At 42.1% G+C, this 21,645-nt stretch overlaps 1 protein-coding gene and 1 long non-coding RNA gene across 5 annotated transcripts in view; one reads left to right on the forward strand and one right to left on the reverse strand.

The window, feature by feature from the left end:
* The window catches only part of LOC122185935, a 35,428-nt gene extending 14,762 nt beyond the window's left edge, over positions 1–20,666 (forward strand). Inside the window, exons 2-3 of the long non-coding RNA XR_006180992.1 lie at positions 18,030–18,156; positions 19,956–20,666. This is a non-coding gene — a long non-coding RNA (uncharacterized LOC122185935). The remainder of the gene's footprint in view (positions 1–18,029; positions 18,157–19,955) is intronic.
* Positions 14–21,210, reverse strand: GTF2H1 (general transcription factor IIH subunit 1). Of its 4 annotated transcripts, XM_042882154.1 has the most exons (16): positions 19,863–20,727; positions 18,363–19,723; positions 17,563–17,731; positions 15,500–15,692; positions 12,913–13,075; positions 11,476–11,569; positions 10,664–10,813; positions 9,611–9,690; positions 8,251–8,381; positions 6,481–6,568; positions 5,126–5,214; positions 4,253–4,370; positions 3,331–3,421; positions 1,837–1,952; positions 1,000–1,092; positions 14–444 (listed from the first exon to the last, which is right to left on the reverse strand). In XM_042882154.1, exons 2-16 carry the CDS (start codon positions 18,414–18,416, stop codon positions 358–360), a joined length of 1,716 nt encoding a protein of 571 aa, XP_042738088.1. In that variant the 5' UTR covers positions 18,417–19,723; positions 19,863–20,727; the 3' UTR covers positions 14–357. The 4 variants fall into 4 exon arrangements, with proteins under 4 accessions (XP_042738088.1, XP_042738090.1, XP_042738089.1 ...); XM_042882156.1 differs by lacking the exons at positions 18,363–19,723; positions 19,863–20,727 and adding an exon at positions 21,160–21,210; XM_042882155.1 differs by lacking the exons at positions 18,363–19,723; positions 19,863–20,727 and adding an exon at positions 20,745–20,813.
* Positions 21,211–21,645: the final 435 nt, after the last annotated feature.

Raw genomic sequence — 21,645 nt, forward strand, 5'->3', positions numbered from 1 at the left:
AGACAAAAACAGATTTTATTAATACGCCCTCTTTAAATTTTTTATTTCTGAAAGCAGCTCTTAATGCAAATCAAAAGCAGTTCCTGAGTAACTGCAGTAAACAGTGTCTTTTAAATAGTTTTGCGCCTCAGCTCTTCTGTTTTGGTTCGCTCTTGTTCTTCTCCCTAGTTTTCAAGTTTAATCTCAGTTCTTTTTTTTTTTCTTTTTCCAAAAAATGTGCAAGTTCAGTTAGCATCTTTTCCAGAAGTCCGTAGGTTGCAGGTCTTCCTGCAACAACTATAAGATCTGCACATGTGCTAGGTTGTACTCCTATCCCTATTGCAGATTTTTGTTCTCAAACCTGTACAGCATGCACTCTCACGTCTTCTTCAGCATACGCCGGGACTGCCACGTGTGGAACTTATTGTAGGCTGTCTGCAGCATCTCTTCTATATGACTTATCAACTGAAAGATTAAGAGGGAAAAGGAAGTAAATGTCACAGCTACTGGAGAATACATTACCCTCCCTTTGATCAAACACACTGTTGGATTACTCCCTTCATTCACTAGAAGTGATTTCACTAAGATCAAGGGGGTGTGCCAGATTAACAGAGAAAGGACTTTGAAGCTCTACTGTGAAGTCTGTGTTGAGGGGGTAATTCACAGTGACTAAGCTGTGAAGGTTCAGGGAAATAGCACTTGGTTGTGCTGTTTTCCACTGTTTAGGCTATGACCATTTCAAATCTGGAATGGTGGGAGACTGTTTCGAAGTAGCTGAAGTCCTAAGTCATGATAGAAGTAGAAAATGAAACATGACTTCTGCCTTCTGCTGGGTAATCTATTATTGAGCAGTGTAGAAAAGGAAAGTCAGAGAATAGTTAATTATGTAACTAATTTCCCTCTGCCAGTTTCCTAGTAAACAAATTTAAGATGACCCAGAATAACAAAGCCACCGTCCTTTGATAATTATAATTCACATTAGTAACATGCACCATTGTAATTAGAGTATTTTTCCCTTACATTTGTGCTTAAATACTGTCTCCGAATCTTTTCTTGGAATGGGCAGAGCTTTGTAAGCTGAAATCTTTCCAAGTTGCTCCTCATTTTCACAACCTGAAAGAAAGGAACCAATTTTGTAATCATTTGTACAAAACACTTTGTAAGTAATTCTGGGGCATGCTTGAAATATGTATGGTTCAAGGAAGAAAAATTCCTAAGTCATCTGTCTCTAACTTAAAAATTAAGTCCATGTTTGTTTTTGAGGCAAGTGCAATGTGCCTGAAAATGCAGTGTAGCAATGTCATCATTATTTGTCAGCAAGTAAAACAGATAAGATGTTAACAAAAACACCCTTTTTGCTTCAAGCAAAGACTATACTGTGAGTTTTCTGGTCACATTTTGCAGCAGAAAAATCTAAGATGAAGGCACTCTGTTCTTAGAAACAGTACAGATTTTGAAGCTGAGTAACTTTACAATGGATGGAAGGATAAGGAAGATTTCCTGTAAGCATTACTGTGGCAGTTATGTCTTAGAGTAGAAGAAGGGGGGGCGGTAGTTTGTATTTTAAACTGGCAGTGTTAAATCTGTGGCTGGCATACAGCTGACAATTATGTTAGAAACTAGTGAACAGCCAACTCTCCTACTGGGGGTTAAGAGGTACGCAGATGATTGTAGCAAGTAACACCAGCAGAACTGCTGATAAATGTAATGTTTTATATTGTTTTGTGACCTTTAGCTCTAAGGATGAGTAAGTGCTCACTTAACACCTGTGCGTTAGCTCTAGGTTTCAAGTTAATGACAGTCATCTTAAACCATATCTGGCCATATCATAACCAGAGTCACACGAGGAGACCTTACCTTTTCTTCTAGGAATGGTGTGTTAACAGGAAAGCAGGACCAGAAGTGTCTTAGCAGTTCCCCTACTGCCACATACAAATGTTTTAATTCAGACTGAATGTCATTTGGCACCATCTCTGCAAAAGGAAAAGAAGGTTTTTCTGTATCACTCAAAACTATGATACATAAAGTGAGAAGGTAAGGCTAATGGAGGAGCAATGTAATACACATTTCTGATTAGAATCACAGAAAGACTGGCTGGGAGGGAACTCTTGAGGTGCTTCACACCTGAAGGAGGTGTGCCAGCAGTACTGGATCAGGTCAGCTGCTTATTTATGGCTAGCATGTGTGGAGGATTGTATATTACTCAGGCAGATGTATGCCAGGCAAAGGATGGACATCATGCTTTAATCCAGAACTAGTAAATGGGGCAGCACGGACAGTTCTATTCAAAGTCTAATATTAAATGGGCTGTACAGCACATAATGCAAGCTAGTGTAATTTTTTTCCCTCTCTCACTGGCAATGAGAAAACAATAATGACACTTGTCAGATACAACACATAAAGGAATAAGGAACTATCTTTCAAACAGTGTCTTAAAGTAAAAATGGTAACATGGTTCAAAAACAGGGAGGGTACCACAACCCTAAAAAAAGAAACAACAAAAAAACCCAACCCACAGTCATCAAGAATGACAGAAGCAGTCACCTCAACAGTCCAAAGGGAACTCTAGGATAAGGCTGTTAAAAGAAAAGGTGGTCTGGGTTGAAGGGGAATGTCAGCTGGGGAGGGTAAGAAAGCTTTGTTACTGCTTGATGACTCCACTTATTACCACTGGGAATGCATACTTTTTCAGCTGTCTGAATAGTCTTTGCTATCCTTCAGATCAAGTACAAAACAGGGAAACTATTCTAAACCCTGCCTTGTGAGAGCAGAAATTCATCTACTGTGAGATGAAAGGGAAAGGAACTCAAGGTGGCATAAATGTGACAGTGGGGGATGGAGTAGGCAGGTGGAGATGAGAGGAGGATGGGTTGCTTGTTTGTCCTTGCACTCCACAGGTAGGTCATCCTTTCAGCAAGCTGTGGATTCTAATTCAGGCTGCAGAAGTTCCACTAGTTCAAAACTCCTATCTACAGTACACTTCCTTAGAGTTCTCTCAAAGTATGGCATTATTAAAATATAGAGAAAAACAAAATAAAAATGCTGTACACACAAAACCCATCAACTGTATGAGGACTCAGTACTGGGTGCATCCTTTCTCACTTGCTCTGTGAAGTTCTGTCACCTACTTGCCACAGCACAGTTTTAGCCAGCGCCGCCTCTTAGTTGGGCTGCTTTGCTTTTTTTGCTGTTTTTGCTTTGCTTTTGTTTCTTTAACCAGTGTTATTCCAGTTACAGCCCACCTTCTAAAATTTCATGTATCAGTGTAACATACTCTAAACGGGAGATAAAACAGCAAACTGCTCTGTAATGTAATAAGTGATTGAAGTATTACATATCTCAAATCCTTACGGTTTATGGCTTGCTGTGTTCCACCCTGCATAAGTGCTCCTCCAGGTGACAGGACTGCAATTGTGCTAGTAGCATCACCACTTGAAAGAACCTGAAAGCAAAGAGGGAACAAATTTTTGCATTAAAATGCCTTAAAAATAAATCACAGGTTAGCTCTAACTGTGGAGATGCAACTGGGGACATACAATAGAAATCCTGATGAAGAGCTCACTGTACTGCAGAATTAAATGCAAGCATTCACTCATTTTTCAGAGAAAGCTCCCCAATTAATGAACACATCTTTACCTAGTATGTGAACTGGCTGTGCAAAATGAGATGAAGTTGATCGCTACAATACAGATTGTGGCAACTCAGCCACGATTGTGGCTGCTTCTCCTTGGGCCAAATGTGGGTTTATGAAGAGGGGAAGTTCAGTTACTGGCTGGTGAGGATCAGCTGGTGGCTCTGCTGCCCTCCAGTTGCCAGGAAAGAGTGCAGCCCAAGGAAAAGCAGGTCCTGCACTTAAATGCCTTCTGGGACAACGACCCATTTACTGCATACAATGACTTAAGGCCATTACCTCCTAAAGTTCAGAGGGTGGGATCAGTAATATTTGCCAGTACTTCAAGTCAGCTATCCTGTATTTTATTTTATTACTTTATGCTTTCACCATTACTTCAAAAGAACATGGTAACAGTAGAATATAACTGAATATCGGAAATGCTGCTTTTTTCAGTTCTTTCCTTTTTTTCATGTTTAGATCTTAAACACAACATTTGAAAAGGTACCCCACCTGAAGTTGTAAAATAAGCTTGACATTAAACTATTTGAGATAACAAAGTTTATCGTGAACAATTTAAACTCCAGTAGTCAAGAGACAAAAAACTGTATAGAAAGAAGATGCTAACATCAAGAAAGGAACTTCTGGAAAATTCTTACATACCTGAGTTAGATTGGGTACATATGCTTCCATTTCTTGCCTAATACTATGAAAAGAATTAATTATATCCTGACTGGTTGCATATTGCTGTGATTGAATTGGAGTTGGACCATGATAATACCTGTGAGGTAAGGAGAGAAGTATATTGATAAGAGTGTTCATAAAATGGACGCCAAAATCAGTGGACAGTAGAAATGTTTCCAGTTTGGGGTGCTTTGCAACTGCTGACATTGCTACCTAAATCCTATTTACTGACGTAAAACATAAAATGCAGTGCCACATGGCAAGAGGGAAGGGTACGGCAGCAATAGAGGCTGCAATTTCTATCACTGAATCTGCAAGCAAGCTCATGAAAAGCTCTGCCATCCGCTGTGCTCAATTTTGGAAACAGCGTTGTAGCAAAGGACTTCACACCAATTTGAACCTCAGACAAAGGAAGTAATGTGTATGTTTTAATTGGTTGTCTTTCTTGTGGCATCTGTCCTTCTCTATGGTTCTCAAGCTTAATGGTCTAGAAAACAAGAGGACAATTACTAGAACAGTAACAGACCAGTGACCAGCTCAAACTATTCCCATGCTGCTTGTTTTGCTTGGAACTGTAAATGTACACATCACATTCATTTCTCTACTATGAGCTGCAGCAAAGTGCTGAACTATGACAATCAGTCTCTTAAGACTTAAATAGAAATTACATGTCAAAGCCTTCCCAGCAGGTTTATAGAAACTCGCTGAAAAGCGAAATGAAATCAAAATACAAATTTAAATGGAAGTGCTTGGCTGAGTAGCACACTGGGAACTACATCTCCTGATTCTTAAGTCATAACAGACTTGCCCTATCAAATATACTGAAATAGCCAGCATTTACTGTGAACTTACCTGTCAGATTTCTTTAAATTTAGTGCAATAGTTTTAGTGCTATTATTCATTGCTAAATCTTCATATTCAATGGATTCCTGTAGTTTCACCTACAATAAGCCAAAAAAATTATAGACATTATTAATAACACAATTTGATGAGTTTGGTGTTATTTTTTTTTCTCACTTCAGATTTTTTTTGAGTGAAAGGTTTAGACATACCTTAATGAAACAAAATTACCTGGCACAGTTTGTGTCTGCCTTCCTGAGGGAGGTGTGACCAACACTGTTTAACGTGTACAGTTTTGTACATGTTAGTCTTGGCATTACTGCTTTTTCTGTAGATTGTCACCAAAACTTGCAGTCCCTGCTACTCCCAGGAAGTGTTCTGCTATACATACACCATTCTTTGTTTTCTCTACTTAAGTCGTTTACCTCTATGTAAACAGAAATAGTAATAACTTAATTGCTGGAGTCCAGGAGTATAGGACTGATGCAGCAGTAATTATCCAAGCTGTTTGGTGACAACAGAGCTAGAGCATTAGTGGTGAGAGGTAACAGGACAGCGTCAGTGGACTTCAAAGAATGAGAAACCTGCCTTTAGAGCCTCCTACTGTTATGCTCTTTTCTCATTCCTCTCATCATCATGTTTGTTCCAGGGCTGGTATGTTTATCCTTCTAACTAAAACTACCTTTCTTGTAAGTCAAAGCTGTTGCCTTCTTCAACATTTAACATGTGTTCTACACTCTTTTCTTAGCAATATATGAAGGCTTTGAGTCAACCTATTTCAACTGTCAATTCTAGCAAAGATTATTGAATCTCTGCAGCAATTACGGTATTTTCTCTCCACTTTGTGAGTTGCTCTGGTCGTTCCAAAACAGGCTGGTGCTCTATTTCAGTGCACTATGCATCACCATTCTTTGTTTAACCTTCCTCCAGTTTCTAACCTTGAGATGAAGGCTGCTATGTGTCAGTTCAATCATTCTCTATACATTTGATAGGTTAATATTGACTCTCAAACACCCTACTCCTTTCAAATGGATGTTTTCTACAACTGTTCAGGCAAACAGCAAAAATACAACTGCACAGTATGGAAAAAAATACTTATGTCTAATCAGAATTATGCTGGAAACTTCTGCTTTTAGGGGGCCCTTCTAAACAGATCAACAGCACAATACTTCAAGGTGTAGTATGTGTCTACTAACAGATGTTCTTATTCTCAAAGCTTCTCATTGGCCCTTAGTTATTTAGCTTAGAAGCATACAGAATAACAAGTATTGTTTTAGGTGCTTCTTAAAACACATAATAAACCTTCAGCAATGTTTTAAGAGACAACATCCAATTTCTTTCAACTAGAATGGTATCTAACTTTATACCTTTTTCATTGGTGGTTGAAAGAAATCTGAATCCCTGGAGTTTCCATCCGTACTGCTGGTCTCACTGTAATGGTCATTTTGTGCTTCTCTTAAAATAGAGAAACAGCATTAAGAAGAATTCACCTTACAGGAAATTTAAGACACAAGCTAGAGACAAAGTAAATATATGCTTCAAAAATGCTTATACTGTACACCAGCTTCCCCCCCTTGTGTCTTCTCTGGAAGAAGTTTATGTAGATAAATGGAACCAACACCTCAAATAATGCTTTGTCCAGGAGGAAACTAAGCAGCAGGGAGTTTCTCCCTTCCTCCAGAAATAGTGGCTTGCCAACAGTGCAAGTGGGACGTGGCAAAATCATGCAAATCAAATGATTTGCATATGTACTTACGCCTATCACACACTAGCAGGGCTATGGGAGCGCTGAGAATCTGCTGTTTCAGAATAAATATTACTTTTTTTTTTTTTCCTCTCAAAACTGAGGAGTAGAGACGTGTATTATCCAAAAGAGATCATCTGAGATCCACTGTTCCATTTGGAAAATACGAGAATGTTGTCAGAGAGCTCAGCTATACAGAAGAAAGTATTTGAGATCTCTCACATGTAAGGTCTGTAGGACCTGGATACAGTAGTAATCTATTTAGGTGGTTGTCTGTAAACTAGCTGTACAGCAGACCTCATATCAAACCCCATTTATCCCCACCCCCTTTTTTTTTTTTTTTTGAGTTTCACCTGTGGATTTTACTATAAACATATGTAACCAGACAAGACACTTTTTTTGGTTGTTGTCTTAATTTCAGTTGGGAAAGAAGTATTCAGAATGTCTGGTATGACACTGTTTTTAGTTCTAGGACAAAAACAATGTTGGTAACAGTGATGTATGTTTATAGTTGCTGCTAAGCAGTATTGTAGAGCCAAGGCCGTTCTCAGCAATGAGCCTAAGGAGCTGGGAGGAAACAATTAGGACAGCTGACTTAAACTGGCCCAAGGGATATTCCACACCTTATGACATCATGTGGAAGGAGAGCTGAAGAGGGTGGGAGTTCATCTGCCTCTCTTCTGCTGCTCAGGGGGCTAGGTGGGAATTGGTTTGGGGGTGGTGAGCAATTGCTTGTGTACCACTGGTTGTATACATTTATATGTATTTCTCATAACTCTTTCCCTCAACTCTATCTCAGTAAATAGTCCACAAGTTCTATTTTTTTTCCCCCTGGTCCTGTCTCCTATGCTACTGGGAAGGGGGAAAGTGAGCAAACAACTGTGTGTGTGGTGCTCAGCCACCTGCTGGGTTAAGCTACAGCAGTCAGTCAAGGACAGGATGCTACCCCAGATAAACCTTTAATTTGATCCACACAAGTTACGCTGATGTTTTTAACTTCCTCATTTGCCTTCTCCCATGCAACCTGCTATAGGAAGCCACAACAGATCCACTCCTGGAAGGTGGCAGGAGCCCCTGAATCAAATCTTCTCCTTGATGCAGCCTTCAGCAGGGATAGAGGAGAGAGCCAGAAACATCCTTTCCATTTTTTTCTTTTATGTTTGTAGAGTAGGAGAGCAACTCAGCTAAAAATAGCACCTGTCATCTCAGACAGATCTGAAGAACTTTATAAAAAGCAAAATAGAACCTAATAGTACTTTTATTTCCAGAACATAATAGTTCATTCATAAAAATTACAGGAAAGGGCTGGATGAGTAACAGCAGATGTATTTTCCTTCTGGAAATTCTTCAATTTGTTAAAAATACTTAGCTTTTAGGCAACATTGAAACTTACTGTTTTCTGAGGCCAGCTGCAAGGACCATGGCACTGTGATGATTAAAGCGTTTTATAATGGCAGCATTGCTACTTTCTCTAGCAGTTTTTGAGGCATTTGATGTAGAGGCCACAGGAGCAACACCATAGCCCTATAAAGAGAATAACACTGGTTACCTCCTCCTCCTGAACCTAGAAGACCATTCTGTTTTCCAGTGAGTCAGGAAGCCATACCATCTCCTCTGAGTTTTATTGGTACTGTATCATCATCTGAAGCATTTTCTTACCTTCCCCCGCCCCTGACTCCCAGGTGCTTTGGGGAAAAAACCTCCAGAGATTATTTTATTCTGCTAACTCATGGCAGTTCAGAGGTATCTTAAGAACAAATAAATCTCAAAAGTATATTTTATAGGACTATAATCTGCTGTAAATTAAAACTAGCTTAAAAAGGAAACCACCTGTACTAAACAGACACTGATAGCAAGTGAGAAGTAGCAACTGATTTATGGACTCTTTAATACTTTGTGGAACACCAGCGGCCCCCAGGCTAAGCATCAGGAAGATGTGATAGCACTGGGGATTCAAGAAACCTCAAGCCTTAATGCTGGCAGCATTCCCCAGTTACCAAGTGGCTGAAAGCCATTCACTTTAATCTGTACTCGGTTTCATGCTTGCAATTAACCAGCATCAAATGCAAAATACAGCACTTTGCACAGCACTTCAAACATGCATATTCTCAACTCCTATTCTAGTTTTAGAGTGATAGCTCTGTACAGCTCAAGGAAGAAAAAGAACCTTTCGAAACAAAGCACTATTACTAATTATAACTCAAAGATTTAATTAAATCAGCTGCAGAAAATGTATCCTTCAATATTTCATATTGTGGTACATTATAAAAATTGTTTTAGTTTATACTTTAAGGTAGGTGACTTCAAGTTAGGATATTTTTTGCAAAATACAATAATTAAATCTGGATAAAATTCAATACAGCATGCATAAAATTAAGCAGAATGCAACAGCAACACTCAAAGTAAGGAGAAGGCTAAAACTTTTTTTTCCCCGTTTTGCGTTACTTTTCTGCATGTGGCCCCAGGTTCTAGAAGTTAGGAAGAAGCCAGAGAGAATCTGCTAGGGATAGGAAAAAAAAAGCCATACTAAGTGAAAGAACTCATTTTGAAAAGCAAGAGGTGCTGCAGTATACCCAGCACGTTAACACAGGCAGTTGGGCACAGGCTTCCTCACACGCATACAGCTGTGTAAACATTGAGTACTGAACAAGTGCAGCAGCCTTTGAAGTGATGTGTTTTAGAAACAGCATTTGTAGTAATTTGAACAGGAAGGACCCAATTTCCCCTTAAATTTGTTTTTAGCAACTACTTACTTCATCTAACGTTCTGTCTTCCAAAGCTGTTAAATCTATCATAGGGTTTTTCACTCCTTGAGACACCATTGCTTTTAACCCTGTATGGGAGCAGCAGAAAAGAAAAACCACCACAAATGTGTGGGATTATCAGATTGTTATTTAACCTTTAAAAATCAATATGCTCAAATATCACCGATTAAATCTTTCAACCCTTTATAAAGTTCCCTTTAAAATAAGCAATAAACTTGGAAAATTGTTGTAAGAGACCAGCCTCCTAATTACAGCAGCTCTCATCAACTTCTGCTCATCACTGTACGCTGTTCTGTATTAAAATGGAGGACACTTTAGTATCAGTTGTTAGTAGAAACTTTTCTCTTTGAATTCTGGCACCGTATTGCTTTGGGTAGAATGGTCACTTAAGATAGCTTTTCCTTGTGAAAGGTTGTGGATTCCTAGTAGAATCCATATCCTGTCAGAATTCTAACACATGCTAAGGAATGGCATTAAGTGATCTTACCTCTTCATATGTCTGTATGATTAAGTAACTTTACAGATTAGATATCATCTGACTTAAGTTTCTCTTAAAAAGGTGGACAGAATAGGGACGGCAACTCCTCTGGAAAATATGGGACAGGATCCACATTTTTCTGTTGCTAATCACTCCATTTATTGTAAAAGCTGTACCGGCTGTAAGTTGTGCACAACCACAAAAGGAAGGTTTATGTACACCGATTTATTCCGTAGTAACTGATGGCTGAGCATAATTGAACTGTCACGATGGTAAGTTACTGGAATTTATCACTAATTTATTGTTGCATGGGCTGTGATAAAGGGTATGTCTTGCACTAGCACATCCCCATTTATTTCGAGGAATGCATTTGTAGTCAGGCTAAGAATAGCAAAGCTACAGACAATTTCCAGTCATGATCTCTGCCTCTCCCTTCAACAAGATGTCAATGGACATAAGAAAACACAGACTTCACCTTTGCAAGGTTTACTGGCTGTTCATCTTGCTCTGTGCTCTGTAAGACTGCTAACAGCCTACTGCAGCAACCGAGTCCCAAAGCTTACCTTTCTCATCCAGTTTGGCACATTCAGCAAAGAGGTCTTTTGAGCCTGTGTTGAGTCTGTCCCGGTGGAAATAATGAGACTGAAAAAATCGTGTCCAGAATTCCCTTTCTGTCATGTTATGTGGAACATTTTCTGCATATTTCATTTTCACTGTGAACAAACAAGTAATGATTACAAGGTGTTCTGCAAATCTTCATACAGCGTTTTATTTTAGTATTTTCTTACTTGCTTCCTAGCTTTCTGTCTGGTGCTATCGTCATTCATGCCAGTTAAGTGTAAGGGAATGCAGAGGTTAAACACCAGCTAATGGGTACTCCTCTATGCTCTGCTATGCTACCTAATGCTCTGAAAAGAAATGCCTATCACTAATTTGAATACTCCAATTTAAACACTCACACAAGAAGTCTTATTTGACAGACTTTTAGTTATTCTCAAGATAGATCTAGCATTTTTAACCTACTGCCCAAATGAACCAGTGTCAGTGTCCAGTGTATTGGAAGGGAAGGGTGGAAATCACTCTTCCCCTCCAAAGAATTGAAATCCACAATACTCTGTACTGAGAGCCAAATCTCCACTTACAATTAAAAAGAAAAGTAGGTGGACAAATTAAAATCCTGTTGAAATGAAAACTCAATTTCATTAGTTGAAACGTATTTTAGCACATGCTTCTTCCCATCTCTCCTCAAATTAAGGAAACTTGGTAGGGAAAAATCATCCAGTTCTTTATACTTCAAGGCTTTGACTTCCTGCAGTAAAGTGGTAATAAACAAATCTCACGTGAATGTATTTGTAAAGCAATGCACTACTCTTACCTGCAGGATATGTTCGAAATATGGATTCAATGATATCTGAAGTCAAATTGTACCTCAGACCATTGCAGCCATCTGTTTGAGGTCGTACGTCAGCCTAAGAAAAAGCACATGGGGAGGAGAAACAGCTTAAGTCTGAGTATCTTCTGTAAGAGGAGAAGGAAAAGAAAATACTGGCATTCTGCAGTCAAATTCTGCTGCAGATAAATAATCTTCTTCCTACAATAATCCATAGCATATTTGATCATAAATAGATGTTTACAGAACACAAAACGAAAGTGTGCATTAATTACTTTATTATACTTACTACCTAAGGGATGATTCAAGGAGACTAAATTTTAAAGATGAAAGCAAGAACAATCGAGAGGTAGTTAGTTTAATATATCCAAGTAAAAATAGGCATATGTACTGTGTATGCCTAATCTTTTGGTGTTTACTCAACAATTCATCTACTGAAGAATCAGTAATATTTTATGGCTGTTATTCCTCTTCTTATATATTAAAAGCATCTCAGTACAAATGATAAATAACACTGAACTTGAAAACTGCCTTAGCTAGAACCTGCAACTTGGAGTTACCTCTTTAGGAATTTGTGGAGCAAGTAAGCACAGTCACATTCTCTGTAAGAGGAGAAAGCAGGTGCCTACATATTCTGGCTTTTTTCCTTTTTTCAGCATGCTCAAATTCTTGTTATTTAGGGGGGAAAAGTGAGTGTATAGCAGGTATGTCAAAAAACAATTCCCATCTCCTCCTTTCCACCCAAACCTCTGCTGTGTGCACAAGTCATTACAGAGACAGAAATGGGATGTCAACAAATCGTTATCTGGATGAGTTCTGTGTAAAAACACTGGCCTGTGGGAGGAATGTGAAGACTGTATCTGGGTTATAGTGTCTTAAGTTGTATTGAGATTCTACATGGGGTAATGTAACTGTGAGCTGGGGGAAGAGATGGAACAAGCTTTCAGATGTACAAGTTGGGTCTCTGAGCAGCTGAAAGCATGTGCCAGATTAAATAAAAACACAAACATGGGGAAAAAATAAGACCGTTTGTGTGGGACTCTTTGCAGCTTCACTTATGCAGGTGGACACTGCAAGAGATGCTTTTTAATTTATTGCATTAAGACACCAATCTAGTGACTAAACTTGTCTTTTTTTCCTATTATATGAAAGATGGAACAGCAGTTTAAACAGCACCTGTGTGTTACATCTTTAAGTTAAATCTGAGCAAGCTAAATCAGTACAGTTTTGAGGTTGCAGATATGCACAATACCTTTACATTTTTTCCTCCTTGATGCTTGCAACAGTCCAACAGGCAGAGAAATGTTAAACTGAGGTACCAGGAAAGAACAATCAAGTATATAGGAATAAAGTACAGGAGCAGAACTCTCACTTCCCCATTTTGTTTGCTCTAAAATGCTTTCAATGAGAGGTTCAACATACCAGAAATGCTGCAGAGATGCCCACATCCTGCTTACTAGGTGCTGCAGAATTATCCCCTGCATTCAGGCTTAAACGGTTGGCCCAGAATTCTTCAGCACTGATTACTTGGCTCACAACAAGGTCTTTATAGAGCTGAAACAAAACAGGATCTTCTTGCAGCATTCTGGTAAAAGAATGTATTGAATAGAATTGAAATGCTGCAGGATAAATCGCTAGGATTTCCATAGCTAATATGAGTTCACAACAGGAACAGAAACTAACTTTTCTTTTAAAAATGCTGTGTTTCTTAACAAGAATGTGTAACCAACCAACCTCAATAATGATATTTGTCTCAAAAGAACAAAGAAAGGGTTCAAAATCTTTCAGGGGTAGCATTAAATGCTAGAAAAAGTAACGCCTAGGAAAGCATTAAGGTGGGATTAATGTCTTGTCCTTCAATATGGTGAAGCATGTGTCTTTGCATGCCCTGGACTGCAGTCTTCTGAACCGCAAAAGCAAAATTAATTTTCCTGAACTTGAATAACAAAGCTCATATGGTAGAAAAAGGGGATTGGGACACTGCCCAATTCTTGATTAAAATCGTAAAATTTGGTACCTACAGTTCTCTATTCTAGCACAAGAGTACAGATTACAAAGTATGCATGATACCTTAAGATGGCATCTTACTGTGAGGTCTTCTGGCTATTTCTGTTGGTGACATCACTTAACTTTCACGTGCAGCACAAGTGCTGCAGAAACATTCAGTATTGCTGCCTCCATCCACCAGGGGATAATATTTACAAAAGCTACAATCCAAATGACAACTACCATCCTTACTGTCCAAAATGCAAACAATGTATGGATCAGAAACTTCAGCTGATTCGTGTGCTTCTTTTCATGAAGCTGCATACCCAATGTGAAGCCCAGCAGATTATTTACCGGGATCCATGTATACGTATGGACAGTTAGGCAAAAACCTCAACAAGCTTAAGCATGTTTCTCAGGATATTGATTGTGAACAAAAAATAAACAATTTTTTTTATGAATACACAGAACATACTATGTAGACGTGGGAAGAATGGGGATAAATGACAATTTGGACTGAAGTCTGCAGCTGCTTTGAGGGTGAAGTAGGATGAGATAGAAATGGTAGCTTTCTAGGACAAAACGTGCCTGGTGTGTTTTCGCACTGTTACTCTTCCTATTCAATTTTTCTTCTTAGAAGTACAGATTAGTGACAATGACTACAAGTTAGAGCAGCAAACAGTAGTCTGTTCAATTTGAAATAGCTCATTAGATGTTGGAGTTTTCATACACGCCTCACCCCTTTCTATCAATAAATGGAGAAAGTGCCAAAGGGACTCGGAATGCAGAACCCTTCCAGAATAGGTTGAGACTTTGGGCCTCATCTGTTCCAAACTAAGCAGTAAAGTCCTATTACTGGACTTGGGATACAACTGTCAAATGCACAGACTGCATACAGAGACTCTGACTCTTCTGCTTCCACTTTTCTATAACTAGAAAAGCTTTTAATGCCAAAAGATAAAATACTATAAAGCTCCATTTAGGGGTGCAAGGACTCAGAGCTGAGGCTGTACAACTACTCACTATTATCACTGTCAGAGAAAAGGAAGGAGCAATAAAGAAACTGTTTGGTAATAGTGCCAAAGCAGTTTGCACTGCTGTAGATGCTGACTGTCCCAGCAGTACTGAAAACAACAAAATAACTCATATCTATTAGAGCTACTACACAAGGGCTCTTGCCTGTGTAAAGATTTCCCTTTGTGAAGATTTAATCTGCCTGGTGAAGCAATATTCCTATTTTCTAGAAAAAAAAAAATCCAAAACATTTAACTTTGCTGTAGCTTTGAACTAACCTGTCTTTGAAAATGGAAGCTAGCGGGTGGAGGATTCACATGAGATGCCAGTGAAACTCATCTGGAGTGGCAGAGAGAAGTATGTCCTATGCCCACAAGGACCAGTTTGAAATGAGCATTTCAAAGGTATCTTAAAAGCCTTTCTGGGAAAATGATTTGGTTCCTGAAACTCTTTTCTTCAAATTTATTTTAGAATAAACATCCTGTATGCCAAATAATAAACTACTGCATATCAGCTGAGATGCATGAAAAAAACAACAACAAAAACAACAATTTAGTGGAGTTCACAAGATACCAGGACAGAAGATTCATCCGGGCAGGCAGGGAGGAAGGAGTGATTAGGGTACGCAGGGAGGGTGGGGGCTAGGGGGGAAGGAAGGCAACAAATTCTGGTGAAAAAAAAGTGCTTAAGTGCTTGCAGCTTATTAAACTGGTAAGTATGTACTCAGGAATGCTAAAGAGACAGACTGCCACTTGGGTGCTTTTACCTCATTCAGGTACGAAAGGCTGATTGCCTTCACACCTTGAGAACGTGCCATTGAGAATGCAGGGACAGTCTCAACATGTTACAGTTATATAAACCCTGAGGACTGAAACTGAAAGTGGAAAGATCTTCACCAACGCAACATCACTAACGATGCTGCAATACAACTTTACAGCTGATGGCAGAAACACACTATGGTTAAATAAGAACTAAGAAATAAGAAAAGCAGCTTTCAGATTCCCTTTACCTGTTCTTCTCCTCAAGTTCTTTATTAGCTTTCCTCTTGAATTTGGGCAAGAGTTGTTGAAGAAGGTCCTTTACCGCATCTCGCTCCTTCACTGCTGTGCTTTCGTTGGAGAAGTGAAAGTTGGTTGTGTCCCCTGCATGCAATACTAGCTGAAGCTGAATTTTAGCTTTACCTTCTGGACTGATTTTCTGGCCTAGATTGCACAGAGAGTATTAATTAGCAAAAGACAGCAAGCTTATAGTAGAAAGTCTCTTCCCTAGAGTATTTGGTTATAAGCAAATATCCACATCCTCCAATTAAATATCATTACTGTGTGTGTGAACTCCAGCCATGCAAGTAGAACATCGTCTTCCCCTTAAATTAGTATCATTGCTGCACAGTCAGCCCAAAACATGGGACATTGCCACCAGCAGCCCATCGCTCAGTATCCTTCCACCAAACCTCAGGAGCCTAGATTCATCTCTGCATTCTCTACATTCTCTGCTGGGTAAGCCAGTGACCTGGAGGCTTCAAGCTGGTACAAGTCCAGGCTGCTGCTACTGAGAGGTGACAGCCTCATGTCCCCTCTCCACCCCTTCCTGCTGCCTCTCTTGTCCTGGTGTTAATGTTTGTACAGTAACCAAAACCAAAGAAGTGATCCACTGAGAAGCATCCCCTTTTGTTTTTCCAGCTGGATCAATTTCCACAGAAGAACAGTACTAAGAAATCAGGGTGGGGTAACAGGATGCTGACAGCAAAAGCATGCTGGTTTCAAGTGGTTTGCTAAGCAGTTAGCCACAGGTATTCCTAAAAGGTGATCCCAATGCCTCCAAGGTGCTGCTACACCCTAATGACTCATAAGGAAAACTGGACTTCTGCTTCCTTTTCTGTAACTAGAGGGAGAAGAGGCTGGAACAACTGTGCTTATGGATCGTAAACAACTGCATTTATGGATACTGCCTTCAACAGAGCACTGCGAACAGCACTGACCTAACTTCCAATCTTGTGCCCTTTCTGTAGTGCAACTAGGAGAATGGAACTGAGTGTCACCACTGAACAAATGCCCCCCTCCCTCCATCCCATTTTTCTTTTTTGGATTGTAAAAAGACATAAAAAAACACCTTTCATTTAAGTCATAAGGACTTCTTTGCCTGCACGCTTCAACATCTAATATATAAGCTACTTACACATAAGCTAAATAGCTGGATAAAGCCTTCACAAAACTGAACATAATGAGTGAACAGACTATTTAACTTATCACAAGTGTATTTCAGAAAACAGCAACTTAGACTTGATTTACTGCATCCACTTTTGTTCATGCTGCAGTACCTGCATATTACTTCTGACAGCAGTGCTCACTAAGGCTGAACCAAGCGATGCACACAACATGCTTCATTCCTTTTTTGGCATTGCAACACATGGAACATTCGTAATAATTGGAGCCAGAAAAACAGCATATAGACATTTACTGTTCAGTTGTGACTTGCAAGAACTGTGCAGCAGCAAATGCTTCTTTGGTAAATTACTGTCAGGCCAAATTACAGATGCTAGCACTTCTGAAGTTATGGTCAGCTGGGTGAAAATATAAGCCACGTTCATTTTATAAGCAGATTGGAACAGCCTTAGACACATAGCTTAAAAGACTTAATAGACCAGCTTAATAGTTTCTGTGTTAGGTTTGAAAATCCTATACTCTTCCTCAACCATCCTTCCACCCTTCCCTCCACAAGCATATGGCATAGATGATTTGCAGAGTATAGAAGGTCTGCTTGTGTTGAGGGACATGGTCCAGTGGGAGCTATTGGTTATAGGTGAACGGTTGGACTGGATGATCTTTTAGGTCTTTTCCAACCTTGGTGATTCTATGATTCTATGCTGTCACATCCTTAACAAACCAATAATCATTCACTATGGTCCTGATCACTGCTGCTTTATAGAACAACCCAGCCAAAGCTCCAGATCCTTGCAACCTTCCCAAACAACATATCAGTCCTTTAAGGCAAAATGCTTTGGGTTGTATGTCAACATTTCTTGAAATACTACTCACTGAAGTACCTACTGAAATAGGGAATGTCTTCACTTACATTTTATGTCTGCATACATGTGGCTGACTGTGAAGCGGTCTTTGCCTTCGGGTGCCCACGCTATCCTCTCAGCCATAAGGTACAGAGCTCCATCCTGCTTCTTCTGGCGGACCTTCTTTACAATCAGTAACACTTCTTCTGATGACGTTGCCATCGTGGCTACAAGGAGCTACCAAAACATACAGTAGAACTAATTATTATCATTATTTGCTGTAATTCTTTCACTTTTCTTGTCAAGGCACTATGGCTTGTATGTACTTGTTAATACCCACATCATTTTTGAACCATTCCAGACAGACACGCTCCCCACTGACAACACAATTAGCAAATCTATTTTAACAGAATACTGCCAGCTATTTAAATAATTCATGTAATTACATAGCTGACACTGCTTGTGCTCCAATAAAAGACCCCCCAAACCTTAAAATGATAACCAAGTTTTAATATTTCTTTACTATTCTTTGCAGATCAGGAAGAAAAAAAAACCAAAGCTATGCAGAAACACAAACTGCAGATCTCCTCCGGCATTTGGCAGCGATTCCCTCAGCATGAGCAGCAGATGCTAAATCATTTCAGAAGAGGGAGGGATACAAGGTATGTGAAAAATCATGGATTTTCAGTTCTCTGCACTAAAGATAGCGCAGCTGGGTGACAGCCCTGCTCTTACTGCAGTGCTTTTTGCTGAGGGCTTCAACAATATTCTGTACATTTAATGTCGGCTGGGCAGTTCCCTACCCCTCTCCTCCTGAACACCAAGGGATAAAATGCTGTATCTGCTTCAAAAGAATGGGATTTTTCACCTGTCTCACATCCAGAAGCCTTTTAATACTTGCTGTAACATTTCCAGCAGTCATTATCCCTCGCTCTTTACAGCTTCACCCTACAGCTTCAAATTTCTCAAGAGAATGAGTGCACCATAGGTATGTCCAGCAGATTCTATCAACATATTGTTGCACGCCCATCAAAAAATGACATCTTTGTTGAAAATGTTTTGTCTGTCCAATTAACATATTTTGTACACCATGAACTTTCCTGCTGAAACACAGAACAGTATTTTCAAAAGCCAGTATGTTTTGTGGGTTTTAAGAGTACCTCTCGTATTTGCTGGTGCCTGCATTGTACAGCACGTACAGCTTATCACACCAATATTACCTAGCACAGAATGATGCCTCTGAACATTTAAAATCAGAGGTGGGGGCATGCGGGGTTTTTATTTTTGAGATTTGGCTCTGACAGTTCGTATAGCAGCACAGCATTCTCCTCAGTACTGCAAGCCCATCATCAGAACGTGTTACGTAAAATAGCGTATGGAAAGCTTTTGTGGTGAATGGATCCTGCACTTCAGTTTCACCCCTCTGTGGCATCTATCAGTTGAAGCCTCACCCAACACTTCAACAGTGCAGATCTGACTGTGGGGGTTCCCATCCACACCACTGCAGCAGCAACCACAACAGGCCGTGCCACGCTGAGCAGCCCTGCCAATGCTGCTTTCTCAAGGAAAACCACATGGCATCATTTCACAACAGCTTCTCAGCACAATCCATTACAGTCTCCCCAACAGCACTATTATCCTTCAGTGTTATTCGTGCTCCCGTTTTATGCAGAATTTTCTATCGTGGTCTCTGGTCTCCCATCAGCACTTCATCCTTACCAGAAAGAGACAGCTGCCCACATGTTCCAACAGACCAGAAACCTCCATATATGCAAGACTGAGGATTTTCACTTCTTTCTGCCTTTACTTTGCAGTCCTTCAAGGATGTTATTATCAAATGCAAAAGAGACAAAGCCACAGAATGCAAAGGAATTTAAACTGCACAGAACAGAAAGAGAAGCATTTGGGGCTCACTGTGCTGAGTGCCTTGCTTTTGTACTGTGCAATTTCACCCACCTACAAGCAGCCTTTTTGCTGCGCCACGGAGCAACCAGCAGCAGTTTCTCGCTGATAGCCGCAGTGCTGCCAGCACCATGCCTGCAGCATGCAGGCAGTGAGCACAGATCCCACAAGTGGCTCCTTCTGCCTGCTGGGAGGGCATGGAGGGCATACACTCATACTTATCATTGTCATGCTCTCTTTCTCATGCAGCAACTAATAGTGGCAGCAGGATCATAAAACTCACAAGCACAGCCAGCATCACACAAAATGCAGAAAGCCACCAGCTGTCTTTTGAACAATGTATCAGTAAAAAAAAAAAAAGGAACAATAATCAGGATTTAGTGAAGCTACCATCTTTCACTAACACAAACAAGATGGCTTCTCTTGTTACAAGAAGTACCAGTACAATTCTAAAATAGAATCTCACCCAGCTGTGAGAGCAGCACGAGGACACTCCTAGCTGCTGCTGAGAGGAAGGCCATGTCCTCACATAGCACGCTGTCTTCTTTTCTTTATTCAGACCTTAGGTACATTGTGGAGGTTAAAGCCCTCAGTGAGCTGCTCCTGCCTGCCTGCCTCATCATCATCACATCTGTGCTTGATCACTGTTCTGGAGCTTCCGGCAATTGGTGCTGCAGTTCGTGGCAGTGCTGCTCCAAGAAGCAAGGACTGCAATGTGCACAGGAGAAATTCTGCTATTTTGCAGCTCTAATAGCAATTTTAGTCTGCTGCTGAAGACAGCAGCATTGAAGTCATTCAACTGCGAATTTCAGAAGAGATGTTTCTTTGGTTTAAAGCATCTTCCTGAATAGGATAACCAGACACAGGTTATTCCAAGTTCTCCAGTGACAGAATTTTTAAAGTGCTGGTTAACGGCTGGGAAGATCACAGGGATCAGGCAGCAGGCCTAATGCCCGGCTCCTATTTGTCATCGTGCCTGTCTGGGCTGGCACTGTTGGCTGCAGCCTGCAACGGGCAGGGTCTGTGCCGGAGCAAAGTACGGGGTGCTGGCTGCTGACCACCTACAGCCACTCCTCCCCAACTCTGGAAGGAGACCACCTGGAAACGCCATCACATTCCAACAGCGAGCTTTCCTCTAACACACAGCCTCTCCCTAACCACTGCTGCATCTCACAGCTCTCTTCTGAGAGCTCTCCAGTACCGCCGTCGCGCTCGGGTTCTGAGCAGGAATAAAAGCAACCCTCAGGGCTGTCACTGGCCCCGCTGGGGATGTGCTTGGAGTGGTAATCAGCCGGGGCAGGCCTGAGGTCGGCCCCGCTACCGCGATCAGCTCCCTCAGGGCCGGTACCTGGCGGTGCCGAGGGCCCATGCCGCGCCGCAGACGCGAGGCCGGGGAGTCGGGAGGCCGGAGTCGCGGTCACGTAGGCCGGGCTCTCTGCGGGGCATCAACACGGTGGCTCTGCCGCAGGGCCCGGCCCACAGCACCAGGAGCGCCGTGCCAGGGGGCTCCGGGCCGGGCCGCCTTTGTGCAGGGGCTGCCGCGGCGCCGGGCCCGGCCCGAGCGGAGAAGGCAGCCAAGGGAGCCCCGGGACGGACGGGCCATAGGCCACGGCGCAACCCGCCGGGCCGGGCTCGCCGCCCACGGATCTCCAGGCGTTATCCCCAGTAAGGGCTGCTCGGGGCCCGGGGCGGCGCGGCGGATCGGCCTCGCTACCCTCACCGGCACCCGCAGTGCCCGCCGCCGCCTCTCGCGCGCCACTTACCGTGGGGCGGGAGCTGCTCCGGGCGGACGGGCGGGCGCTGCGGGCCGCGGGAGGCCGGGCCGGGCCCGGGGCGGTGCGGGCGCTAAGGGGGTCGGGCCGCCGCCGCCGCCGCTGGGGCCATGGGGCGGGCAGGGGCGGACACGTGACCGGAACGGGCCGCGAGGCACCGGCAGGGCGGGGGAGATCGCGTCACGTGACGAGGACGCAGGCCGCCGATGCGTGTCCTCCGCGATCACGTGGCCGCTCCCCCCTCCCCCGCCGCCGGCCCCCCTTCACGCTCACGTGACGGCCCCTCCCCCGCCGCCATGACAGTGAGGCGGAGGGGGGAGCACCCGGGGGCTCGGCCGCGCCGCCGCCCCCCCGCCCCATCCCGCCGCGCCCGCCTCTCCCCCCCTTGCCGCCGTCACCCGGCCCCGCCGTTCGCGGGCGTCGCTCGTCCCCCGCCGTGGGGCCCGACGGTTCCGCCGCTCCGCTCCCAGGTCGGCG

The sequence above is a fragment of the Lagopus leucura genome, unplaced genomic scaffold, assembly GCF_019238085.1.
Source record: "Lagopus leucura isolate 7727_CA_CO unplaced genomic scaffold, USGS_WTPT01 Super-Scaffold_100033, whole genome shotgun sequence".
NCBI classification, from domain to species: Eukaryota; Metazoa; Chordata; class Aves; order Galliformes; family Phasianidae; genus Lagopus; species Lagopus leucura.

Bases quoted from the DNA above. Each gene is read 5' to 3' on its own strand.
- GTF2H1 (XM_042882154.1), bottom strand. From the start codon at position 18,416: ATGACTGCTGGAAATGTTACAGCAAGTATTAAAAGGCTTCTGGATGTG. The intron at 11,570-12,912 runs GTATGTTGAACC...GCTTTTTCTTAG, and splicing joins GCATCTCTGCAGCATTTCTG to GCTGACGTACGACCTCAAAC. The intron at 5,215-6,480 runs GTATAAAGTTAG...GGCTTATTGTAG, and splicing joins TTCAACCACCAATGAAAAAG to GTGAAACTACAGGAATCCAT.